Raw genomic sequence first — 27763 nt, 5'->3', positions numbered from 1 at the left:
ACGTGTTTACGACTTGCCTAGACAGAGAAGTGAGGTTCGTATTAACGACTACAACCCTGTCATTCTATTAGCTTCCGGCGGTTTTAACGTTGAGTGCAATTCGTTAAAGACGGAGATTTGTGATTAGTTATTTACGTAACCAGTTATATATCTAACGGAATTAGAAGTTCTATGGGCTGATATATGTAAAGAATCTAATAAAAAAGCGTTGTGGAGTTTAGGTTTAAAAAAATTAACGCATCGTCAGATCGGGTTATACGAAACAGGGGATCGGATACTCGGGCATCATTTGTACGGTAAATCGGAAGATATGAGATATATCAGCACTACTTTTCGGGAGAATAGAAAACTATGTTTAAAACCTTACAACAGACTACAAAATATGCCAGGTTTCGGTCCGAAACGTGTTTACGACTTGCCTAGACAGAGAAGTGAGATTCGTATTAAAGACTACAACCATGTCCTTCTATTAGCTTCCGGCGGGTTTAACGTTGACGTGCAATTCGTTAAAGACGGAGATTTGAGATTAGTTATTTACGTAACCAGTTATTCTAAAAATTAAAAAAACGGAATTAGAAGATCTATGGGCTGATATATGTAAAGAATCTAATAAAAAAGCGTTGTGGAGTTTAGGTTTAAAAAAATTAACGCATCGTCAGATCGGGTTATACGTATCAGGGGATCGGTTACTCGGGCATCATTTGTATGGTAAATCGGAAGATATGAGATATATCAGCACTACTATTCGGGAGAATAGAAAACTATGTTTAAAACCTTACAACCAACTACAAAATATGCCGGGTTTCGGTCCGAAACGTGTTTACGACTTGCCTAGACAGAGAAGTGAGATTCGTATTAACGACTACAACCATGTCCTTCTATTAGCTTCCGGCGGGTTTAACGTTGACGTGCAATTCGTTAAAGACGGAGATTTGAGATTAGTTATTTACATAACCAGTTATATATCTAAAAATGAAAAAACGGAATTAGAAGATCTATGGGCTGATATATGTAAAGAATCTAATAAAAAAGCGTTCTGGAGTTTAGGTTTAAAAAAATTAACGCATCGTCAGATCGGGTTATACGAAACAGGGGATCGGTTACTCGGGCATCATTTGTACGGTAAATCGGTAGATATGAGATATATCAGCACTACTATTCGGGAGAATAGAAAACTATGTTTAAAACCTAAATCACCAACTGGAAGTCTTCATCCAACGAAGTAAGGACACTATGAAGACCACATCTTTTATCACTTCACTGCGCGATATTACTGAAAATGAGTTAACCACCTTCCATAAGCGGAACCGTATTTAGACGCAGAACCGCTTTCTAAAAGCCTTACGGACGAGCTGTTGTGAGGACGAGGTTGAGCATGTGCGGAACCTACACCTACACGCTGTCTGCACGTAGTCGCCTTCTGAAATACCTTCACCGCTTTGGTGGTGAACCATCCGGACCTCTCTGATGTCCAGTGGCTACTGTGTGCAAATATGCTATTTTGTGCTCCTGCAGGGCGATGCCAGAGCCACTATTCAGCACATCCTCTTAAGGGATAGACAGTTTCAGGTCGCTTGGGCTACGTTTCATCATGCCTACGACAAATGCCGGCAGCTCGCGCAACAGCTACTGGATAAGTCCTCTCCCGCCGCCACCCCATCTGTGGAACATATCCAGTTGATGTTACCCCTGACACCATCTCAGCTGGAAGACTTTAAACAGTCCCAAACCTGCTATCTCTTTCACCAATCCTTCACTAGAACCGATCCTAAAGTGGCGGATCAAGATCATATCAGTGTTATGTATAGAGGTCCTGCTCACTCTTCCTGTAACATCCTTTACCGTACTCCTCGTTTCCTTCCCGTCTTCCTCCACAATCTGAGCGGCTACTTTTTTGTATACCAGTTGGGGTATGACTCAAGTCGCATTGTCGAGAAATATATTTTATTTAGTAAGCTAGTGGGCGCTTTTTGTGGACACCTTCCGTTTCATGTCTTCCAGTTTAGATAGGTTGTCAAAGAATTTGCCCAACGATAAATTTATAGATACTGGCAAATTCTTCCCCGCAAACAAGATGGATCTGGTTGTAATAAAAGGAGTGAACCCCTACGATTACACAGATTCGTTCGAGAAACTAAGGAGACTACTCCTTAACCCTTGTGTACGCAACCAACTTTAACAACGTTCGGACGCACCCGGGTACCCCGGTGCCCACCTCTCATTTTTTCAATTTTTTCAATATTTATGCAATTGAAATGGTTTCCTTAGCGTTTATCTCAGTAAATAAACATAAAAAATGTTTGCTGTAGCTCGTACAAAGGTAAGAGAAAACAGGATTTTCGAGGTCGACGCAGGTAGCGCGCGGTTACTAAGGCTGCCAAGCAGCCAGCTGTTTTCCCTCCTTACAGAAGGGTCTGAATAGATGTGAGTCAGTGCGAATCGTGTTCTTCGCATGCACAGACGTGCTACAGTTAACGGAAACGTTTGACTAGCCTATGCAATATACTGTAGAGACATGAGGAATTATCGAGGACTGAATTTGCAAGGTAAAACAAAATGTACATCAATGGTTTTTTTTCAGTGCTTTATTTAAAAATTCTAATTTCTTTCTGTTATTTTATTGAAAAAATGAATAATGCATGAATTTTATCTTAGATTGAATCAAACGGAAAAAGAAGCTTATTTGAACGCGATATTAGGAGACGATGATGACGAGTCGTGAGACGAAGCGTCTGACAGCGATGGCGACTGGTTACCAAATGAAATTTTGCCTGAACGTGAGGCTCTTGATAGCGATGAATCTGGTGTAGATAATCAAGAAATGCCAGTTGCTCAGGAAATTGATGCACCTTCCGAAGAAGGTATATAAAATTGTTATAAATTGTTGCCGCGCGAAATAAAAAATCATAACTAATATTTAGTTTGGTCTAATATGCTTAGATGGCGAAGAAGAGGGAGAGGAAGGAGAAAGTGAAAGAGAGGATCAAGCAGCAGTAGGGGAAACACTATGCGCTTATATAGCGAAAGATAAAACGGTATGGAATAAAACATCGCTTCATCAACATCAAACTGCATCTCATAATGTAGTGCGTCAGCAAAGTGGTCCTCATCGAAGTACCATAACACTTTCAATAAGCGACACTTTCAAGAAAATATTCACAGTAGATATGGTAGATATTATCGTTCGACATACAAATAAAAAGGCTTTGTCAGTCTACGCAGCATTCAATGCAGCGCATCCAGATTCGAAGCGAGAATGGAAGCATGTTACTGTACAAGAAATGTACTCATTTATGGCCATTTTGATTTGCTCTGGTGTTAATAATTCTAACATCGATCATACAAGTGTTATGTGGCATTCAAATTCATATCCACTCTATCGAGCGACAATGGGGCTCAATAGGTTTCGAAACATCATGCGTTTTATTAGATTTGACGACGCCAATACACGCCAGCAACGCGCAAAAGAAGACAAAGCAGCTCCGATCCGTGATCTCTGGACAATGCTCAACGCAAATTTATCTATGATGTACAAGCCGACGGAGAATTTAACGATCGATGAACAACTTTATCCTTTTCGCGGTCGCACAAAGTTTACGCAGTACATACCTTCGAAACCAGCCAAATATGGAATCAAGATTTGGTGGGTTTGCGACGCTGAAAATGCCTATCCCTTGCACGGCATCATTTACACAGGCAAAACAGGTAATGTTCGAGAGAAACATCAAGGAGAAAGAATAGTAAAAGAACTTGCAGCCGCGTACCGAGGCAGTGGTAGAAATATTACCATGGATAATTATTTTACAACCTTACCACTTGCCAAACATTTACTTTCATGGAAGTTAACTTTAGTTGGCACTTTGAAGAAAAATAAACCTTACATTCCAAGTGCGATGGCTCGAAATAAATCGAGAGAACTATACTCTACTATGTTTGGATTCCACGAAAAAGTAACGCTGTGCTCCTACGTACCGAAGAAGAATGAAGCAGTTATTTTAATATCAACGATGCATTCCGACATGGCTGTGAACGATGATGCTAAGAAGAAACCCCATATTATCACATATTACAATAAATATAAAGCTGGCGTCGACACGATGGACCAAATGATTAGTAGATACACTACACAACGTCGCACTTTGAGATGGCCGGTAGTTATGTTTTTCAACATGTTAGACGTTGCCTCACTCGCTGCCTACCTCATTTATTATGAAAATAATAAGATGCTGCCGAAAAAAACCAACCAGCGACGGTTATTTCTACACCAATTGAGCGAAGAACTTGCAACGCCAATGATTGAGGATCGATATCATAACGTGCAAATAATGAGAAATTATAGCACCAAGATCGCTATTGAAAGTGTAATCGGTCGGCCAGTAAATCCAGTGGAGGCTGATCCAGGTCCGTCAGTTCAACGAGATGCATCAGGAAGGAAGAAAGTTATCGGTTCCTGCCATATTTGTTACAAACAAACAATTAAGAAGAGAAGGAAAACACGAAAGGCCTGCTCCGAATGTGATAGGCCTATTTGCGATGAACATGCGATAACTTTTGCCAAGTGCATAGAATGCAATAAATAAATGTTTTTTTTTTTGTTTTTTACATAAATTTTCATATATTCTATCATTACGCAACTCATCTCACGTGCATAAATCAAATAAATTAATAAAAAAAGCTAATAGTTCACTCAAAATTGAATTTTTCTATGGTGGGTACCCGGGTAACCGGGTGCGTCCGCGGCATATGTATGCTCTAAACTAAATTATTTATGCTTAAAAACATTCTTAAAAATCTCCAAATGCACCATTTGCTTAAAAATGAGTTAAATAACGACGATCCAGGCGTACAAAGCGAAATTTTCATTTTTAATCCACTTACATGCAAAAATGAGCAGTGGTGGGCACCCGGGTACCGGGTGCGCACACAAGGGTTAAGGAGGCATTCTACCATACAGCACTCTTAATGAATTTCATATCTCAGGCGAGGATTATCAGCTTGCCCAATTAGTTTGGAAGGCCTTTGAAATTAGAACCCTAGAGGTATAGCGAATTTTACCTCAAAGTAGACGTCATGCTCTTATGTGACATCTTTAAAAATTTCAGAGATGTTTGCATAAGAGCAAATTCGCTTGACACTGCCTGGTATTTCACGGCTCCAGAACTGGCTCGAAATTTCATGCTAAGTGTACAGGGGTACAATTAGATCTCCTAACAGAGTATGACCAGATCCTGATGGTTGAGCAGGGTAAAAGGGGTGGTATTTGCCATTGCAGCCATCGCGACCTCCTCAAGGAATCGAAATTCATTGCCTACCAAGATGCAAATAATTTGTACGGGTGGGCAATGTCAAATCCACTTCCTTATGGAGGTTTCGAGTGGGTAGAGGATCCGGTTACTCTAGACTGGGGCAATAAGCAAGATGATGGCCCCTTTGGGTATTGTTCGGTCGTAACTGCGTGAATGAAAAGCAATCCGGCAGCATCGAAAGCAATCCGGCAACATTGTCAGGCGCTCCTGCGTCTGTGTGCGTGATACCCCCCTCTGCACTGCGCGCCCTGCCGCGCACGAGTCTCCTCGTTGAGGCTCGGAGTACTTCGCTGCTGCGGCTACTCTTTCTCCCAGCTCTCCCTAGTCAGTCTGCTCTCTGCTGTAAACGAGAACACCCCGTGTTGCTGTGCTTGTGACGCCTACGCTGTCTGTATTGCGCAATTGCTGCCTTGTAACTCCGCTGTTGTACCGCTTCAGGTGCTGATCTTCACCTCTCTTGCGAACTTCAGGGAAGTAACCTCACCTCATTTACATACCCCAAACCACCCCGCTCTGCTTCAGAGACCCTCTCTGTTCCCACTTCCGGATCCTGTTACCCCTTTCGCTACGCTTTCCCAGGGCTTTGGCCTACCCTCCCCGCTACGCTAGTTACGTAACTGTAACCCCTTTTTCCTGAGTGCCCCTCAGATTTCTCGCTCTTCCGCTAATCCCTCTACCCTCGCTACTCTCGTCCTTCCGCTGCTACTAATCTGACCACACCTTGGGCTCCGCCTGTGGCTTTCCTTCCTTCCAGCCTCCCTTTCCTCTTCCTGACTGTTCCGCTGTCCCCCCTACCCACGCTACGCTTCAGGAACTTCACTTCCGGCATCAAGGGTAAGTGTGACACCTTCCTACCTTTGCTCTACTGTCTATATCCAGGTGTGTGTATCTCCGGGTGAACCATTCACGCTTATTTCCCCTCGCTTCGTCACTTCCGGGTTTATCCGCTGGCGCATAGCGCTCCGATTAACGCTACGCTTTGGGGTGTCAACATTCACGCGTTGACAGGTATATTCTTGAATCCGACATAGCGTATCCTAGCAAATTGCACGAACTGCACAACGATTTCTCCCTTCTTCTGGGGAATAGGGTGCCTCCGGAACAAGTTAAATTTCGGATGTACGACTTCCACTATAACATCAGATAATAAATTAGTTCTGAGTCTAGCCTGCATGTGTGGACTCGCTGAATTCACAAATTTATTATTAAATTTTCAATAAGAATTTTATCAAATGTTTAAAAATAGATTTTATACACAATAAACACCACACTATTTCAGTGCCAAAATTCTATTAAATTCAATCGCTATTACCGCTGAAACAGAGCAGTTTCTACACAACCTCACGCTTCAAACGCTCAGGGTCAACTCCACTATAACACAATGCTCAACAGATACGATACTGACCATCATAAAATACTACTCACAGAAACTGTTTCTATAGATTCATACTATTTTAGTCTTAGACTGTAATTTTTTATTTTATTTTACTATTAATATTTGTATAATGTGTCATTATTTATTTCTGACTTTATTCATGTTCGTCAGGATTATTTGTTTTAATGCTTTGTTTTAATTTTGTTCAATTTTTGAAAGCTTTTCAATTTTTGTTCAAACAGAGACAATTTCATTTTACTTATTTTCTTGTCCAAAAGTCACGGATCCCATTGATGATCGTTTTATTAAAATGCAAGCGCTCAGGAAACGCAGTTCAACAGCTTCAAACATTAAAAACTTGGTTACTGGTATTCGGGGGATAATGATCTCAGAGTCTACTGTTAGAAGAACACTGAGAGAGTCAAAACTTTCATCCAGAAGGCTTGTGAAAGGGCCTCTTCTAACTGCAGAACATATACATTAAACCACTAATGCAACTTGAAGCTAAGGAGAATTGATCTTACAGACTACTAGGGAACAGACAGTTTTTTATTTGCACAGGACTTCGACTAGAACAGGTTGGGAAAAAGTTGAGAGTTTCTGTGTGAGACTGGCGAAGTTTTTATGGAGAGGTATGGAGGATATTGTGATTAATGAAAGTAATATGCTAGGTGGCGTCGGTAAGATTGTGGAAATAGAAGAAAGCAAGTTTGGAAAAAGAAAGTACTATAGTGGAAAGCATGTGGATGGTTGATGGGTGTTTGGGGTATGGAGAGGAGGTCCAATAAATGCTTTTTCAGGGTCGTTGAAACTAGGGATAAAGATACGTTGCTAGATGTCATTAAGACTTTCAAACTGCCAGGATCTACAATTTACTCGGACTGTTGGAAGTCATATGACATTTTAAAGACCCCGAAAGTGGTGTGCACACGAATGCTATTGAGGGAACCTGCAGTTCTATAAAAAGACACCAGCTAAGAAGGACCGTCAATGGCCAGTTTGACTTAGTGGAATAAATGTGCAGTACTAGTCATTCTTTCAGTGGCGACCTGATGGCAGCATTACTGGAGAGAGATGGGAGAGATTAAAATCCGTACAATAGGGATTGTAATGATTGTAAGCTATTTTCGTTTTTCTTGGTGATAATAATTGTTTCTCAATTCAAGTTTTGCGTTACAACGCGAAATGAAGGGTACAAGGGGTGAGGAGATGAGGGGCGAAACTTCCCACTTGAAAGAAAATTATCAATATTGAAGTGATAATATTGTAAATGGATTGATGGATCGAAAGCTTCGGAAAAGGTTTATGGTAAATAATAATTTAAACTTTGGTTCAAAAATTCGAGTTTTAAATACAGTCAGCCGCTCCATTGTGTGCTATGGAGCTCAAGTTTGGGATGGAATCTATTATGAGGAAATCGAAAAGTTTTATCGATATTTTATTAAAAAATTGTTTAGGCTGCCTATGTTTGTACCATCCGTGTTTATTTACACTGAGACTAATTACATGCCAATTTTCACTCACACACTTAAGCTGCACCTCAATTACATTGTTAAAGTCTTTAATATGCCAAGTAATATAGATTACCATTGATTGCAGCAAATCTTATTATTAATGAAAATATTTTCTGGGCTAAAGATATAAACGGTTTGCTAGAAAAATATGGGATAAATGCAAATAATGCATGCAACTGGGACAGATATTTCCGTCTCCTTTGTGATCAAGTGCAAATTAAATTTAAAAATCAGTTTATGGAGAGAATGGAGACTAATGATCGGTATCCCATTTACAGAGTACTGGAGTGTAACTTGGGCCCGGATCACTATTTATGGAGTAACATCCCATTTGAGAATATGAGATGGATAATGAGAGCGAGGGCTGGGATGCTTAATTTAGAGCGGCAGTCTGCTCCACTGTTAGAGGATGTTCCTATACTTTGAGAATTGTGTGCTTATTACATTTCTGATAGGATATATCACTATTTGGCTGTCTGTCCCCGGCTTAGTGAGATAAAATTGAAGTGACTTGGCTGGCAGTGTCTTTCTGCTAATGAAATAATAGATTACCTGAATGGAAGGCATTGGCCTTCATTGGCAAACTTTTGTAAGGCTATATATAGGTATAAGCTGGAAAATTATTAGTCCAGTTTCCTCCACTATCATTGTCATTTTGTTAAGGTATTGTTGTAACTGCGTGTTTCATATATTATCATATTTTTATTATAATATCATCCTTATTATTATTTATTTATTTATTTTCAATTGTAAATTCGACTCCACCGGTCAGTGACCACGGTAGCCGTCTTTATAAAGTATTTTTATTTTTTTTTTTATTTTTTTTTTTATTTTTCCTTTATGTTATGGAACGAATATTGGTTATTTTATTTGTTATTTTTTATTTAATAAAATAATTATGCTTTTTGAAAGTGTATAAAAATAGTTTAAAAAAGGAGTTTTCTGTGTTCAAGTTTGATTATTTTGTATTGTATATATGTGAACTTGTATATATGAACACCGGGACAGGTAGTTTTGAGCAGTGAAGGTGTAACGATAATATAATCATCCTTCTTTTAATGTTTAGTACGCGAGGATGTGAGTTATATACGTGCATATTTCAGTTTCTTTATTCAGGTGGAGTCCTTCTTGTGTGTTATTGTTATTAGAGACTTGTAGGTCTCAGGAAGAAAACCTTAGTAGTGGGAAAATGTCCCAAAAAAAAGTGCGGGAAGGAATAGCTAAGGAACTATAATGTAACTGGACCGCAATGTTCATCGAAGCTAAGAAGCTTAAAAAAAAAACTTAAAATCTGTAAAGGATCACAATAAAAAATCGGGAAACGACAAAAGGAACTGGCAATTTCTCGAAGTTTGTTTAAATTTTTAAATACTCTACTTAATAAGCTTTATTTTGTATAATAGTCTTAATGCATCATAGATTTTTCTTTCTCTAGATAATGGAACGGATTTTTATTAGCAGAGCTCAATGTAACCCTCTACATTTAAACATAAAATGGGTTTCGCAAGTAAAGTTACTTTTTTGGGCTCTGGTCGCTGCAAGATGTTGACCTTTTAACTGAGGATTTTAAAAGAATTCTTTAATTGGGAAGGACATGGCCAGAATTTACAATACAAGTTATAGCAGTTTATACAAAATTATTTTATAAGAAGATGTTTCCCAATCATATATTGTTTTCCAGGCTTTCGACACTGGCTTTGGGAATTGCAAGGCTTCCCTTAGACGATTTTCAGTGCTGGCCAAAATTTCTTAAAGCTGGTCCATCACATTATTGGCAAGTTCTCTACCATTTTCAAACTGTAATGTAAATGGCGCTCCAAGCAACGAGAATATTTCCACTAGGTTGTAGGCTACTTCTTCAATTTTTTTGTGACGTTACAGACTTAAGAATCACAAATTTTGTTAGATGATCTTGGAATACCATAATAAATTTGTATTCTCTGGCTGAGACTCTAAGTCAATAAGATCTACCTGACAACGGGAATTAAATTCGGAAAAAAAATCATAGGTTTCACAACAATGCACTTTTTAATACCTTCCTGTTTTTTCTGGCAAGGTTCACAAAGGTGGATGTTCAATAACATAACGTGTAACGTTTTTGTATTTGGTTGAAAGTTCTTTCAATATTCTATTACGTCCTCCATGTCTATTAGCCAAATGAGCTTCATGAATTACGTGAAATAAGTCTTGAGTCCGTGACGTAATTCTGTATAGTACAGAAGCCTTTTTAACAGGATAAGTGAGTTTAGTTTTGTTTTCTACAATCATCACATCATAGCGATTCAGCAACCAAATAGTTCCTGGGTTCCTTCTTAGTTGTCATTTTAACTTTTTGTACATCATTCTGGTAAGTTCTTTCGGTTAAGAAAATGCTGTTGTTTTTTTTTTTTTTGCAGCATTAACTTGAATTTTGGACAGTTCATCGTCAAATCGTTGTTTCATGTCTATTAGACCATAAACTTTGTATACGGGCACCTTTGAAGTTATTAGGGTTGTTACGACAAAATAGGATGGCATATGACTCAATAAGTGTTATATACAATAAGAACATCAGATATTAAATTAGTTCTGAGTCTAACCTGCATGCGTGGCCTCGAAACTGAATCTTTGGCTCTCATATTCGTAGAAAGCTCCTATCCTATCATGAAATAAGACAAATATATTTATCAAAATATCACCTCCTATTGCCAGCCCAGCTTATTTGATATTTATAATTTTATTGTTAATTTTTTGGAATTTAGAAAGGCTTTATTAAAAAGATAGGCTAGAAGTTACTTTTGTAATATTATTTTTAATGTTTTTTTTTTTTTAAATTGCGCCAAACTTCCTGTAATATGTATAATGCATAATAAATACAGTATGTTATTACTATAGATAATGTTTTCCTACTTAAGGGACTCTAAATAAGTATTTCTAGTGAAAACTCAATGAAAATATGAAGAAAATTCGGAGTTTGGTGAAGCTCAGTGATATAAAAAAAAAAAAAAACTAAGGAAAATAAAACTGAGTATCCAAAACTAGGGAATATTTTAATTTTATACTAGTATGTTGGCAATAACAATTTTTCTCTCTAGAATATCTCTTTCTACACATATAATAATTTGTGATTCATTTACGTCCTATTGTGGGACCCAAACATTAATTGCCTTCGAAAGTCTGGTAAGGAAACATAAAAATTTTTGTAAAAATTTAAATGCGTTATACCATAAAAGAAAAAAGATATAATTTTGATACTGAATTTAAGAGAAGTGACCATTACAAAATACTTTTCTGAGTAGTTGTAGGTCCAGTTCCGGATCTACACAGTTCTGAACAGAAAAAGCCACGCCAGTGACCTTCATTCATGGTTTAGGAGCTGTTAAAGCCACGCCAGTGACCTTCATTCATGGTTTAGGAGCTGTTAAGCCACGCCAGTGACCTTCATTCATGGTTTAGGAGCTGTTAAGCCACGCCAGTGACCTTCACTTATTGCTTATGAGTGATTTAATTTAATGATATAGGTAAGCAGTAAATGTATTGACCATATTTTGTCAAAGTGGGTGTCTTGAAGCATATTACATCATACATTTCCCTTATTAAATTAACATTAATTAATTACTTTATCAGAATATAGCAGAAAAAACTTAATTATTCTTCACAACACAGATAACTTTTATTCAATGCGAAAATCGGTAGTAAATTATTATAGAAAGGTTTCTGAGATTTTGGGTACACTGCACAAATTAAAAAAATAAAAAATACAAAAAAAAAATCCGATCGTACCTACTTATTAAATATAAATAAATTAGATATCTGTTTACATTTTAATCAAGGATATAGGTATAATGAATTGAGTCGCCAAACATTTATCTGACTTGGGAACGGTTTTTACTTTCTACTACACTAGGTACAAGATGAAGTCTGCGATCGATATCAATTTTTTACTTAGCGTTTTCACAGAAAATATTTATTTAGTGATCCCTTGAATCCAAAAAAGTGACTTTTGCAAATTGGTCTCACTCGCACGATCTCTGTATACAAATATACATGTTACCAGCGAAGTTTGAAATCCGCATTCTATAGAATGCCTAATACTAGCCGGCAATATATAAAACGTTTCATATTTCACACATTTCCAAGGCATTCTACAGAATGCCACATGAGTATCCGGCAAAAAAGTAAGAAATAAATTTCCGATTCGTTTCGAATATCACGTGGCAAGGCATGTGACTTTTAACGCGCGCCTCAGGGTTAGAAAGTCAGTTACACTTTGAGGTTTTGTTCGGGAGTGTTAAAATTTTACTTAAATTTGTTCAACAAAAAATTAGGTTTTTTTTCTGTGCTCCATGAAAATGGACGAACAAGCTGTAGAGTGTTGGAGGAGTCATGGTCTAATAGACTTGAAACAACGATTTGACGATGAACTGTCCAAAATTCAATTGTAGAAAACAAAACTAAACTCACTTATCCTGTTAAAAAAGGCTTCTGTACTATATAGAATTACGTCACGGACTCAAGACTTATTTCACGTAATTCATGAAGCTCATTTGGCTATTGGACATGGAGGACGTAATAGAATGTTGAAAGAACTTTCAACCAAATACCAAAACGTTACTCGTTATGTTATTGTACTGTACATCCACCTTTGTGAACCTTGTCAGAAAAAACAGAAAGGTATTAATTAAAAAGTGCATTGTTGAGAAACCTATGATTTTTTCCGAATTTAATTCCCGTTGTCAGGTAGATCTTATTGACTTAGAGTCTCAGCCAGATAGAGAATACAAATTTATTATGGTATTCCAAGGTCATCTAACAAAATTTGTGATTCTTAAGTCTGTAACGTCACAAAAAAGCTGAAGAAGTAGCCTACAACCTAGTGGAAATATTCTCGTTGCTTGGAGAGCCATCTTTATTACAGTTCGACAATAGTAGAGAATTTGCCAATAATGTGATGACCAGCTTCAAGGAGTTTTGGCCAGCACTGAAAATTGTCTCCGGGAAGCCTCGTCATTCACAAGGCAGTGTCGAAAAAGCTAATCAAGATATCGAAAATATGCTCTGTACTTGGATGCAAGACAACAAATCTGACCGCTGGAGTGAAGGACTCCAGTTTCGTTCATTTTATGAGAAATAGAAGCTTATCATTCTGGCATCAAAAGAACACCATACGAAACTCTTTTTGGCTGCAAACCTAAAGTAGGGCTGACAACGTGTTTTCTATCGGAAGATATTTTAAAAGACATAAATACAGAGGAGCAGCTATAAAAAGTAATATAAAGCGTCCAAACAATGGAAAAAGGGGGAACTGCTGACAAAGGGAGTCTGCCTGCAGCACGACAATGTCAGACCACACACGGCCAATGCCACGAAGGAACTGTTCGCCTCGATTAAATGGGATGTCCTGAACCATCCCGCGCATTTCCCTGACCTAGCACCTTCAGATTACTATCTCTTTACCTCCCTGAAGCTGCAGATGGGTGGAAAAAGGTTTTTGTTCGGCCCCCCCCGTCATGAAATTTGTCAGTTTGTCTACTACTGCCGGAGCTATATTCCCCACCAGTTGGCGAACCTGCGAGTTGCGGAGAAGTGGGGACTATGACGCACACGTCGATGTGCAGCACGGTTGTCCTTGACAGCGTTACAAGATAGATGTGTGGTTTTTTATGTGTTAAGTCTATTGCGTCGGTTCGCCATATTTTATGTGTGAAGTGAAACATAGCGTTTTGGCCTGGCCAACTTTAGAGTCTGTATGGACTGGTGTATATGTACCAAATTGTCAGTTTGGAATTGTGTCACATTTTTAGTTTTGTCAGTTTTCTAACTGTAGTCTTTTATTTTTTATATTGAATTGTCACTTCGCCAGGAAGTGCACATTGTAGCATTGAATAATTCACCTAGTGTATACACTAGGTTTAAGTTTTATAACAAAAAAGGATATTGCTATAGCTGCCAGGCAGGTTGGTGTCTTGTTAATAATCTCATTGGGGATAAGAATTAAATGCAACTTGGCCAATAATTGTATATGTATATTTTTTGTTGTACACGTAACAATAAGAGTATTACTTTACAACAAAATTGAGAAGGTATTTTGGGTGGCTGTGGCGTCCACCACAATTAACTCCCTCAAACTGTCTGTTCTCCAATTAGTCATTTTTTTGTTTACAATCCTTTGCTCTCCCAAAAATCGTCCTTGTCTTGGAAGGAACAATTAGTCCCTTCGACTATTTTACAGTTTTCAACCGACGAGGAGGTGAAGGGGGAGGTGGAGAAGTGGGCGAAGTGGTTGGCGGGAAACTACTTCGAGGAAGGCATCAAAAAATTAATACCCCGGTTCACCACCTGCATTGAGAGAAATGGTTATGTCGAAAAATAGCTCACATATGTACTTATGTAACCAGGTAATATTTTTTATTTAAATAAACATTTTTGTAACCTACAAAAATTCAGTACACTTACTTTCTGGATTATGAAAGAAAAAGAGTCTGTTTTACAAAAAACATGGATGAGATTCTGGTCGATAGTCGATTAAACTGACTAAAGAAATTACTAAAATTTCAAGAATGTCTGATCTAAAGGGAGATAGTGAAAAATTACTCTAAAGACTTAAAGATTATTTGAATGACAACAAGCGATTGATACACAACTTATATGTATTACTGAAAAAAATAGAGTTAAAACATTAAGTGTAATTACCGAAAAGTGAGAATGATGTATTACTAACTTTAAAAAAAAGACGAACTGTTGGAGAAATGTAAGATAAAAATTACTTATCAATTTATTCACGACAAAAGTGGTAAATTTTTTGGCCTACCGTCAATATTAATTAACTTTATTTTGGTCTAATTGTTGTTTTATTAAAATTGAGCTCATAGTTCATCAAAAAACTCCAACCTTTACGCCATATTTTTTTATACCCTAAGACTTCGCTTTAAATATTGTATATTAAAAAAGTTTTGTTATTACCAGACCACAGATGGCCAAAAACATTAGCTCGTAAAATAATTAAATATAAATTGTATTGTTATTGTAATAATTTGGATTTAAACCTGATAGCACACCGTTGCTCGAAATTGATCTCACTCATTTTTAGAAAAAAACTGTTTCAAAAAAACAATTGCTACGCACAACCAAATAACTCGAGCGAGGTCTAACTCGTACTGAAGGCGGATCACATGTTCCTCTGTCGCCCCTCCAAGCCCAGCGCCTCCAACGTTGCTAGATCAAACGCAACGTTGCCAGTCTCATTACTTAATTTACAGACATTTGGACATGACAAAGCTATCCGCAAGATGGGTGCCGCGATTGCTCACTGTAGGGGTAGTGAAACCCCACCACTCAACCACTCTAGCGTAGGGGTAGTGAAACCCCACCACTCATCCACTCTAGCGTAGGGGTAGTGAAACCCCACCACTCATCCACTCTAGCCAGAGAGAGAGAGAGAGAGAGAGAGACAGCCCCCTCGGCACACAGAGAAGGGAGGCTCGGCGAATGTATATAAAAACGAGAGAAAAGTCAAAAAGGGGATTCTGTTCAAAGTCTTACACTTCAGTTGTACTCATCGTTTAGCCACGTCACTCAGTCAGTTCTGTTCTGGTAGTGTAAAGTATACAGTCTTTGGCAGTCAGTCATATACATATATAAAATCTTATACCGATACTAAGGTGTTATTTATCCATCAACATCTACAACCAACATCTCCTCAAACACCATTACATTGGTGGCAGCGCTATCGAAACCCAGCCGTTTCTCATTAAAAGGTAGGATAACTTTTTCATTCATTTTTTTTATTATTCATTCTAATTTTATATTTTAATTTACACTATTTTTTTTTTAATTTATTTGCACGTTTCATATTTTTATAAATTTCGACTTCCTTCTTATGAAAAGAGCCGAAATTATTCAGAAATTAAAACATCATAAACTTCCTACTAGTGGCAATTTGTTAATTTTAAAAGAAAGACTATCAAAAATCATGTCTACATACACAATCGATGGCCAACAAAAATCTGCTGATGAAGCAATCGAGTATTTACTAAATGAAATTAACTCGACAAATACAGTAAACATCCGCAATTTACAGTTAATAAATAACCTACCGGTATTTGATGGAGCACATAATAGCGACATCAATTCGTTCATAGACCAAATTAATAATTATAGTACGATTTCGGGATGGTCAGAAGCCGACAAAATAGGTAAAAACCCTTAATTCTTGGATATATTTCATTGATTTGCTTCTTGTTTAACAGAATGAAAACGTCGACAAAAGGGAGAGATAACAATAAGCATAGCCCCACAAACATCAGGAAGGAATTCCAGCCACATTCAATAGGAAAGGATTTTCCCAGGTCAATTGGGAAATTTTAATCTTCAAGGAATTGCCGAACAATGGAAGTACGAATAAAAGGAGATATCTTGCTGCACCTGGTAAAAACCCAGTTTATTATACTTATTACTACATTCACTTTTGATTGTTCTTTGTCACATGTACCTTGAAGGGTGATTAAAATCAACACCCCAACTAAATAATTTTCTTTCAAATTGCCAAATACATTTATATATATATTTTATGATGCTACACTAACAAAATACTCGCTTAATCTATCTAGCTTTAGCACTTCGAATTCTGTCGACATAATATGCAGACATTCATCGAACTTCGAATAATTAATTAATTACTTATGAGCTCACACCCACTTCTCCTTACGGCCGTATTCCTACATTCCTGCTCGCAAGAAATCGATTTCGTCCACTAGTTATAGATTAATATTAAGTTTACATAAATTAAGTAACGTTTCTATCAAGGCCTTCTTCGTATACTACCATCGATCGACAAAAAAAAAATTATATATTTTATTAGATCATGTCATATATAAATCATATTATATCATCAAATCAATTATATCATTTTCTATCAATTATTTTAAGTATGTATTAATTTTTAAATTTTACTCTGCATCTTTTTGCATCACATTTGTTTATTAATTATCTAGTTCTATAATGGTTATATTTATCACAAATCTTTTTAAAAATGTATAATTTTCAATGAATTTTAAATCTGCATAAATATTCCTTTTATCAGAATCAATCTTGGAATTTTATTTGTATTCATATTCTATTTCTTAGGATCATCTTTAAAAATGAACAATTGTTTATAACCATAAGTTTCATTACATGAACATCATTTCTAATTTTATATCGAAAATGAATCATGAATTTTTTCAATTGTTTAAGCGAAAATACTTATTTAATCAAAAACAGAAACAAACAAAAAATATTTATTTAATCACTATTTTGCTTAAATTTATAATTGTTAGTATATAAATTCAATATATGTAAATGAAGAATTATTAATCAATTCTTATCCATACTTGCAAAATGAGATCAATCTCAGCAATCTGTCAATTATATGATAAAGATGCTAATCTTGCTAAACTAAACACATGCTGTATAACAAACAATGTTCATTCTCTTTCTTCATAATATGTTTAACAATAAACTTCAAAACAGCATGAATTGAATTGTCATCTAAATCCAAATGAATCCATGATGCACATAATCAAAAATTATTTGTATTCTCAACGAAATTGTAATATCATTTTCAGCAAAACTCTTGTATATATAATTTTTATTCTTACATGATACTTAGTAATGGATTTACCAAGTATTTCAATACCAACAAAATGGAAATAATTAATTTAATAAATGTAGAGTTTCATATATGTAAATAATTTTAAATTTTCCATGGCATCTGGATTACGAATGTAAATAATTAATGGATCTCTTAATATTTCTAAAACAAGTGCAGACCCAATATTATGTATTTAAATCATTAGTTTTTTTTATGTCATTAACCAACCATGTAAATATTGGTCTTTCAATGTACATATTTTATATTACTGCCATAGACTGCTCCAAATTTTAAATTCTCTATAACAGACATGACAATTCTGGCTCTCATAAAAACAGCATGCTAGTCGCATATCCCTAGCCAAATATGCTATAAATTTAGCAGCATCAACAACATCATTTCAGCCAAGCTACCAACGCTAATTTTTCGTTGGCGAAAAATTACTTCAGGAGGGGGGATGATGTAGGGGTAGTAAAACCCCACCACTCATCCACTCTAGCGTAGGGGTAGTGAAACCCCACCACTCACCCACTCTAGCTAGAGAGAGAGAGACAGCCCCCTCGGCACACAGAGAAGGGAGGCTCGGCGAATGTATATAAAAACGAGAGAAAAGTCAAAAAGGGGATTCTGTTCAAAGTCTTACACTTCAGTTGTACTCATCGTTTAGCCACGTCAGTAGTCTGTTCTGTTCTGGTAGTGTAAAGTATACAGTCTTTGGCAGTCAGTCATATACATATATAAAATCTTATACCGATACTAAGGTGTTATTTATCCATCAACATCTACAACCAACATCTCCTCAAACACCATTACACTCACGCTTGACCAAAAACGAAATCGTGTGAAGTGTTGCAAGGACGGTTTGCAGCTGTTCCAGAAGAATCCGCAGGACTTTAAGCGTCGTTTCGTCACTGTGGATGAAACATGGATACATCACTACACTCCTGAGACCAAAGAACAATCTAAACAATGGGTTACCAAGGGGGAATCTGCGCCAAAAAAGGCGAAGACCGTTCCTTCGGCCGAAAAGATTATGGCGACTGTCTTTTGGGATTCGCTAGGAATAATCCTCATCGACTATCTGGAAAAGGGTAAAACTTTTACAGGTGCATATTATTCATCGTTATTGGACCGTTTGAAAACCGAGCTGCAAGACAAACGCCCACGATTAGCCCACAAAAAAGTCCTTTTCCATCACGACAACGCACCAGCTCACACCTCAGCAGTTGTGGGCGCAAAATTAATGGAAATAGGGTTTCAACTCGTTTCACATCCCCCCTATTCTCCAGACTTGGCTCCCTCGGACTACAATTTGTTCCCCAATATGAAGAAATGGCTGGCGGGAAAAAGATTTTATTCAAACGAGGAGGTGATTGCAGAAACGAATGGCTATTTTTCAGACTTGGACAAATCCTATTATTCGGAAGGGATCAACAAACTAGAGCAGCGTTGGACGAAGTGTATAAGCCTAAAAGGAGACTATGTTGAAAAATAAAAAAGGTTTACCCCAAAAAATTAAGTAGATTTTATTTTTGCACGGACTTTTCATACGGCCCTCGTACAATCTGAAAAAGCGTCACTTGTGACAGCGTGCATGTGGAGTTTCATCTAGAAAAGAGTCACATTTCGTATTGTGACAGTTTTTGAGTGAAATATTAGTTATATCTGACCATTATAATAAGTAAAATACTGTTCTTTATGTGTTGTTTCGAAGTTTTTAACGATAAAAGTAATTTTGTGTGGTTACATTTTCAGTTTTGCCGTTTTTTTTGAAAACGTAAGTACTATTTTTTGAATTATATTGTTCTATTTTCCGGATATGACTGTTTTTCAGAACCAATTCATACAATTTCAAAATTCGCTTGTTTTTTTTGGTGGGAAAAATTTAACTGATATATTTAATGACTACAAACAAAAATGCCAGGGCAACAATCTAGCGCACGCAAATTTAGTGATGTTCTCGAAAATTTTCAATACCGAATTCAATATTAGTTTCTTTATACCAAGAAAAGATCGTTACGAGCTATGTGATGCTTATGAAATCGCCACAGGAGAACCTAAGGAAAAGTTGGAAAACAATTATTTATTACATTTAGAAGAGAAAGATTTATCGAGGGAAGAAAAGGAAAAAGCTAGTCCCAATTATATAGTGTCTATGACCTGCAAGCAGTTCTTCCTTGTCCCCAAGGAAATGTATCTGTTTTCTACTATAAATCGAAGTTGAATTGCTACAACTTCAGCGTGTCTGAATTGAAAACAGGCTCAATAGAATGCTACTTTTGGCATCAAGGACATGGGAATAGGGGAGCTGACGAAATTGGTTCATGTGTCCTTCATTTTATAGAAAAAAAACTGCGCACTTCTGATGATGAAGATAAGCTCGACTTCGTTTTCTTCTCAGATAATTGTTGTGGTCAACAAAAAAAAAAAACAGATTTATAGTTGCGTATTTATGCTTTGGCTAAATACCCGAAAATACGTTCAATAACCCATAAATATTTGATCAGCGGACATAGTCAGAACGAAGGAGATTCTGTCCATTCATCTATTGAGAAGGCTGTAAAAAAAAAAGCTTGAAATCTGGTCCGATCTACATGCCAAGTCAGTATGCACAAATCATTCGAACAGCAAGGAAAAAAAAGAGAACCCTACCATGTAAATGAATTCGGCCATCTGGATTTCTATTCACTTAAAACACTGTGTAATGGTATACGTGTGATGTGATAACAAGAAGGAGTGATAACAGAAGAAAAATATATAATTTTTCATTATAAATTTATAACTAGTGGTGCCAGTCAGACGCTAGTATTTAGTTCAAGTGCCGCGGTCAGTGCACGGGCTAAAAGGGGCCACCCGCCAAAGACACACCGCTTTCAAAAGGGCCATTATACGGTCAGAGTATACAGTGACCACCTGGCTACAAACTAAACACTCAAAAGACCGAATACCTGACTACAGTCCTTTGATAACTTCCAACACCTGTCACTCGGCCTATTCAAGACTAGGGTCAACACACGGCAAGAGATGTTTGAGTGTGACCCGTAATTACAAGACTTGTCAATGTGTGGTGATGGCTATATATGGTCTCGCTACAGGAAGTGGGGAGTCAGTCGATGATTATTCTTCAGTATTTTACCAGCGCAACATCAAGATTCGACCAGCGAGTTACACCGCGAGCGCGCCCCTATCTAAGTATTTAAACATATATCTATTTAACGTCATTATAGTTGTGCATTCTAGTTACAATTTAAATCATTTTAAATTATTGTAGTATATCTTTACAAACGTCTAAATTATTGTTAATATATATATATATATATATATTTATTTATTTTCGTAAACTCGTAATTCATATTCCGAATATCAACTCATTAAAATCTCTAACTAATTCCCGCATCATAAACCTCCTCTTCAAACCATCTGAACCCATCACAGACGCATGACAGGCTTCAAATCTTTGAAGATAACTGAGGTAAAGGCTTTCAAGTTGGAGCAAGAAAACCCTACCACCCATAAAACATCCTATAAAGATGAGGAGTACAAGCAAATAGATCTATGTAGAATAAAAAAATACCATTCCAAATACTCTACAACAGGCCTACAAAAGTGTACTTACCATTAAGGAGAACAAGAAAAGAGATCTTATAAATCTTTTAGAGAATCGTCATATTCTTAATTGTTATTCAACATTTTACTACTCTTTGTAATAATAAATACTAAGTTTTTTCATTTTTTTCCCCAATATTCTACCAGCCTGATTAGTAGCATGATAATATCTTGTTCTAAAAAAGTGTCACAAAATCATTTTTTTTTGTTTTTACTAAAAAAAAATTAGACTTTTCTGAGAACATTACTGCATCACTAGCATTGAGCTAATAAATACAGGGTGTCCCAAGCTATATGGATAACGACTTTTTCTCGGAAACTAAGATAGCTAGAAAAAAAACTAAAAAATACGTGTTCCCTTAGTTTTTTGTTGGGAATCCAAATTTAATTTGTAAATTTTTTTCGGTGCTTCCAGAAGCGAGATACAGGCACCAACTTCATTTTTTCAAATGGGAAGGTGGGGTTTTTATTTCAGAAATAGATTCCTCTATTTTTTTAAAGAAAAATTTACTGGAACGGTTTTTTTCTGTGAGCGATATTTTAGAAGTTATGAATGAAAACATGATTCTTATAAGAAATCCAATATTTTGCACTTTGAACGATTAGTAATAATAATGTTTAGTTACTAGTGTTTACATTTACTTATTCAACGTCTAATGATACAGTTATCGTTATTAATTGCTACTTTCAACATGCCTAGAATAGTGTTTCAACCTTTTGAACGTCGTGATATGTATGATGTTTTTTTAGATTGTGGCAGGGTTGCTTTGAGAGCTGCTCAGGTGTATGCGGAGAGGTTCCCCGACCGCGAAAGACACCCAGATTACCGCACAATTTTACGTATAGCACATACTTTTCGGGAATCTGGATCTGTTGTGCCAAATTTAAAAAATCGGAATTTTTCAAGACCCGTCCGTTCGTTTGACAATGAACTTGAAGTACTTCTCTGGATCCGAGAAAACCCTTCTACATCCGTACGTAGAATTAGTCGCGAGTTAAGAATCTCTAAAAGTACTGTTTGGAGGATTATAAAAAGCTATGAATTACGACCCTACAGGGCCCATATCGTACAAGGATTGCGCCCTACAGATCATGAACGCCGAATAGAATTTATTACCATGATCGATGTGCAATTGTCAGAAGATCCGGAATTTTTAATGAATATTCTTTGGACGGATGAATCTAAATTCACCAATAACGGCATCATAAACCGATGGAATTTCAGAGTATGGGCCGAAGAAAATCCTCGAGTCACATTCGAAACCCGTCATCAGACTGTCATTGGAATAAATGTATGGTGTGGTCTTGTTGGGAATCAACTTATAGGACCGTACTTTTATGAAGAGAATATGAATGGAGATTTTTATTTTCAATTCCTTTACCAACATCCTTCCTCTTCACTCGGAGAATGTACCCCTTGAGCGGAGACGAAGGATGTGGTACCAGCATGACGGCTGCCCCGCTCATAATGCAAGACATGTAAAGAGATATCTCGATAGGCAATTTGATGGGCGTGTTATATCGACGATTCAGTGGCCACCTCGTTCACCGGATTTGACACCTATGGACTATTTCCTTTGGGGATACCTGAAAAATAAGGTGATTATTCATAACTTTTTTCTTTCTTTTCTTATTTCTGCTTACCTAGAAGCATTTCTAAATCTAGGTGCATCAGAATCAAGCCGGGATTGCATCTGTAGATGAACTAAAGCAGAGAATAATAGATGCCTGTAGTTCGGTTAAAGCCGAATCTATTTCATTGGCAGTAAGGGACAATTGGCAGGAAAGAGCATGTCTATGCATCTCTAATGGTGGAGGCCAGTTCGAGCATGATCTGCAATATTAATGAGAAGTAAAATTTATAATAAAATAGTACTTTTCTTCTTATTCTATCAAAAAACCGTTATAATATTATCATTTTGACATTTCTTATAAGAATCATGTTTTCATTCATAACTTCTAAAATATCGCTCACAGAAAAAAACCGTTCAAGTAAATTTTTCTTTAAAAAAATAGAGGAATCTATTTCTGAAATAAAAACCCCACCTTTCCATTTGAAAAAATGAAGTTGGTGCCTGTATCTTGCTTCTGGAAGCACCGAAAAAAATTTACAAATTAAATTTGGATTTCGAACAAAAAAACTAAGGGAACACGTATTTTTTAGTTTTTTTCTAGCTATCTTAGTTTCCGAGAAAAAGTCGTTATCCATATAGCTTGGGACACCCTGTATATTCCTGTAAACAATAAAATAACAAGTTAACTTGTATTTTGTCATGATAACTGATAAATGAATGTCTCAAGTGAACTAATCTTTAACATCAATTTTCTCAAAACAAAGTTTTTTGAGTTGTACTCTTTTTTGGCGGGGGTGCGATATGTCTATTTGTTAAGGTTAGGTTAATTAGTCTAAGTCAAAAATCGGCTAATGTAAAGAATAGTTACCCAGAGGTGAGGCCTGTTTTTTTTAGCGCATGCGCAGTACAGTACAGTTACTGTTCACTTTTTAAACTACTTCCCGCCAATTTTCAGTATATTCTTTTTAAATTTCTCAACTTCCCGCTAATGTGCTGTATATAATTTTTTGATTTTTTTACCTATTCATGTTTCGCGCGCATTTGCAGTACACTTACTGCACAGTAACTGCTTCCTCTTCAATGTATTATCAGTTCCCACCAGTGCCCCGTGTGTGACTTTAGGTGCCTTTTTTTTTTTTTTTTGAAACTTCATAAAACATGAGCGTTTTGAATTTGCAGTTTTTCTTTAATTTAAAGCATGAATGTAGTCTGAGTAAGGATGGAGAGATGAATGTTTTAAAATTTTGTATGGATGTTGCTTTAATTGGTAGTAGATATGTATGTCCGAAGTGTGGATGTAATATGAAAATAACAAAAAATAATAGGCGATTGATAAGTGTGAATGGAGGTGCCGAGTATATTCGACCCCTTCTCACGATCTGAGAAGAAGTGTGAGTAAGGGTTCCTGGTTTGAAATAAATAAGATTGCTTTGATTGATGTGCTATTGATGACTGAGTTTTTTGCACAAAAGAGGACGTAGAATGATGTGTGTTTTGAATTGGGTTTGAGTAGAGGTTCTGTGTGAGACTGGCGAAGTTTTTATAGAGAGGTATGCAAGGAGATCGTGATTAGTGAAAGTAGTATGCTTGGAGGCGTCGGTAAGATTGTGGAAATAGATGAAAGCTAGTTCGGAAAAAGAAAGTACAATAGAGGAAAGCATGTGGATGGTAGATGAGTGTTTGGTGGTGTGGAGAGGGGGTCGAATAAATGCTTTTTCAGGGTCGTTGAAACTAGGGATAAAGATACGTTGCTAGATGTCATTAAGACTTTCATACTGCCAGGATCTACAATTTACTCGGACTGTTGGAAGTCATATGACTGTCTAAAAGACGAAGGGTTCAAACTTCAAGTGAAAGTAAATCACTCCCTAAATTTTAAAGACCCCAAAAGTGGAGTGCACACGAATGCTATTGAGGGAACATGGAGTTCCATAAAAATGCAGCTACCAACTAGGACCGTCACTCAGTTAACGGTAAGTTACCGTCAGTCAGCCTTAGATGTAAAGGTTGTTTTGTTGCCTATATCCAACCTATTTTTGTATTATGTTTTTTTTTTTGCCATTAAATAGACTTAAGGTGTTTGTGTTGCCTATAATTAGGCCATTAATTTTTTGTATCAGTGTATATTTAGCCTATAGCCTGAAAAGGTGTACGTGGTGCCAATTTTGATAACTATTGTTGGCGCATTTAATATACGAGGTGTGTTCAAAAAGTAACGTGAATTTTTAAATTTCACGGGTTTGGAGAGTCTGATTGTAAAATTTTTTTTTTATTATGTTGGTACACATGCCCCTGAAGTACGATAAAATTTTCAGTAATATTCATTGTTTACTTCTTAAGTGGCAGCCGTTAAGGTTAGACGTGTTTTTCGAGCTTGGCGATTTTTGTTTGTTAAAAAAAATGGATCAAAGAATTTGTATTAAATTTTGCGTAAAAAATGAAATAAAGTGTAATAAAGTGTGTGAAATGTTAATTAAGGCATATGGTGAGTCTGCTATGAGTAAAACAAGGATTTACGAGTGGTATAAGCGTTTCCAAGATGGCCGCGAAAACGTTGAAGATGACGAACGACCTGGACGTCCAAGCACATCAACAACCGATGAAAACGTGAAAAAAGTGAAAGAAATGGTTATGAACGATCGCCGAATCACAATCAGAGAAGTCGCTGATGATGTTGCCATATCAATTGGCTCATGCCATGAAATTTTTTCGGATGTTTTGGGTATGAAACGTGTGGCAGCAAAATTTGTTCCAAAATTGTTGAATTTCGAACAAAAACAGCGGAGAATGGAAGTTGCTCAAGAGTCACTCAATGAAGTCGACAACGATGCGGATCTACTGAAACGTGTTATAACAGGTGACGAAACATGGGTATACGGATATGATGTCGAAACTAAGGCTCAATCGTCCCAGTGGAGGCATTCTGGATCGCCAAGACCGAAAAAGGCTCGACAAGTGCGGTCGAATGTGAAGGTTATGCTCACTGTGTTCTTCGATTTTAATGGCATAGTGCATCATGAATTCTTGCCACAAGGTCAAACAATCAATAAGGAGTACTACCTACAAGTTCAACGCCGTTTGCGTGAAGCAATCCGAAAAAAACGCCCGGATTTGTGGCAAAACAATTCATGGATTTTGCACCACGATAATGCACCTGCTCACACTTCATTGCTTGTTCGTGAATTTTTGGCCAAAAACAAAACTTTAACGATGCCCCAGCCTCCATATTCGCCAGACATGGCTGCATGTGACTTTTTTCTATTTCCAAACATAAAGAGAACATTAAAAGGCCGTCGTTTTACAAGCATAGATGACATTAAAAGCGAATCGCTGAAAGAGCTGAAAGCTATCACAAAGATCGAGTTTCAGAAGTGTTTCGAGGATTGGAAAAAGCGCTGGCACAAGTGTATTGTATGCGAAGGGGACTACTTTGAAGGCGACAATATTAATGTAGATGAATAAATAAATATTTTTTTCAGAAAACGAAAATTCCCGTTACTTTTTGAACACACCTCGTATTTTGAAGACTACTAAAGTTTTGTAGCGATATCTCTAATAAATTATTTTTTGTGGACTTATTCTCTTTACTTAAAATAAACACCCTGTATGAAAGAAATTTTGGTTTCGCTTTTATACATATAATGAACGTGGTGTGGGTGTGCCTTTTTTAGCATTCCTTTTATATGTTTTGTTTTTTGCTTAAGTAATTGATGTGCTTAATATTGTCTTTTTAAAACAATGATTTACTACAACATTATCTATTTATTAGGTGCCGCAGAAGATAGTACCTGTCCTTCTTGCCAGCTTGGACTTGGAACACCTAGTGCTGTCCGTTGTGCAGTTTTTGAGGCAATATCGCACGGAAATTATAACTGCTTCGTAAAACTTGAGGATGAACTCCTCTGTAAAAACTGTTTTAGGGCAGGTGTTGAAAACAAGATTTTTGGAGTCTGCAGCAACAGAAAATTGGAGGGGGCAAAATGTACCCTCCAAAAAAAGAACTCGTAAGTCAAATTTGGAACCCATGTCCGAAATAAAATTGATAAATTCATTCATAAAAGGAAAATAATTGGGCTATTGAGGAATGTAAATGTAGTAACATACATGAGAAAGTGTTGCTGTTGGACAATTTGAAAGTGACACTAGAAAATACATGTGCGTTCGATTCAATAGTTCAAATATTTTCCTCTGCTTATTGTGATAGCTCTTAATTTCAAAAGTTTACATTTGGAAAGTCAGAAACAAATAAGTTCTGCCAGTTAATTGTATACTGGATATCGAGAGAAGTAAATGCATTGACTTACAAGTTGAGAGCAAGGTTGCTGCTAGACTTCGACTACGTTACTCAATTACCACAGGAAATTGTAAAAATAAATTGCAATAATACCATGGCAAACGTCGTTCAAAAAATCTTTGGTACTCTTTATACATGGCTCAAAGAGTAGAAAGATGCTCCAACATTGAAATGTTGCATCAAATTGAGGTCGAATGCGGCCAAGTTGAACATCTACCGCAGTCTCTTACAGAACAAATAGAAGAAAAGAATATTCGTATTAGATGTATTAATTGCCAATCAGTGGGTAAAACAAGCAAAATCAATTTACTTGGTAACTATCTGCTGATTGAGCCATTAAATATAGTGAATAAAACATGTTCTGTAAGAACCACCCTTGTGAGAGTTCCGAAATTTTTAAATGTGGAACAGATGCATACATTTTAAGAGGATTGGTGGGTTATCATGGGAACATGAGCCACGAAAGTGTAGGGCACTTTGTGGC

At 36.7% G+C, this 27763-nt stretch overlaps 1 protein-coding gene and 1 long non-coding RNA gene across 2 annotated transcripts; both read left to right on the top strand.

The window, feature by feature from the left end:
• Positions 1 to 6802: 6802 nt before the first annotated feature.
• LOC141452349 (KRAB-A domain-containing protein 2-like) lies at positions 6803 to 14615 on the top strand. Its single transcript, XM_074124390.1, is given in 2 exon segments — positions 6803 to 13305; positions 13308 to 14615. Coding segments are annotated over 2 exon segments (312 nt in total). The 5' UTR covers positions 6803 to 13125; the 3' UTR covers positions 13440 to 14615.
• A 40-nt stretch (positions 14616 to 14655) lies between these two features.
• LOC141452354 (uncharacterized) lies at positions 14656 to 27491 on the top strand. The gene is made up of 2 exons (XR_012457340.1): positions 14656 to 16601; positions 26755 to 27491. It is a non-coding gene; the product is annotated as an uncharacterized lncRNA (long non-coding RNA).
• Positions 27492 to 27763: the final 272 nt, after the last annotated feature.

Source organism: Rhodnius prolixus, unplaced genomic scaffold, assembly GCF_049639745.1.
Source record: "Rhodnius prolixus isolate KJV_2025 unplaced genomic scaffold, Rpr scaffold_3, whole genome shotgun sequence".
NCBI classification, from domain to species: Eukaryota; Metazoa; Arthropoda; class Insecta; order Hemiptera; family Reduviidae; genus Rhodnius; species Rhodnius prolixus.
Note: the sequence above shows the minus strand (reverse complement) of the source record. Positions and strands in the feature narration are given on the sequence as shown.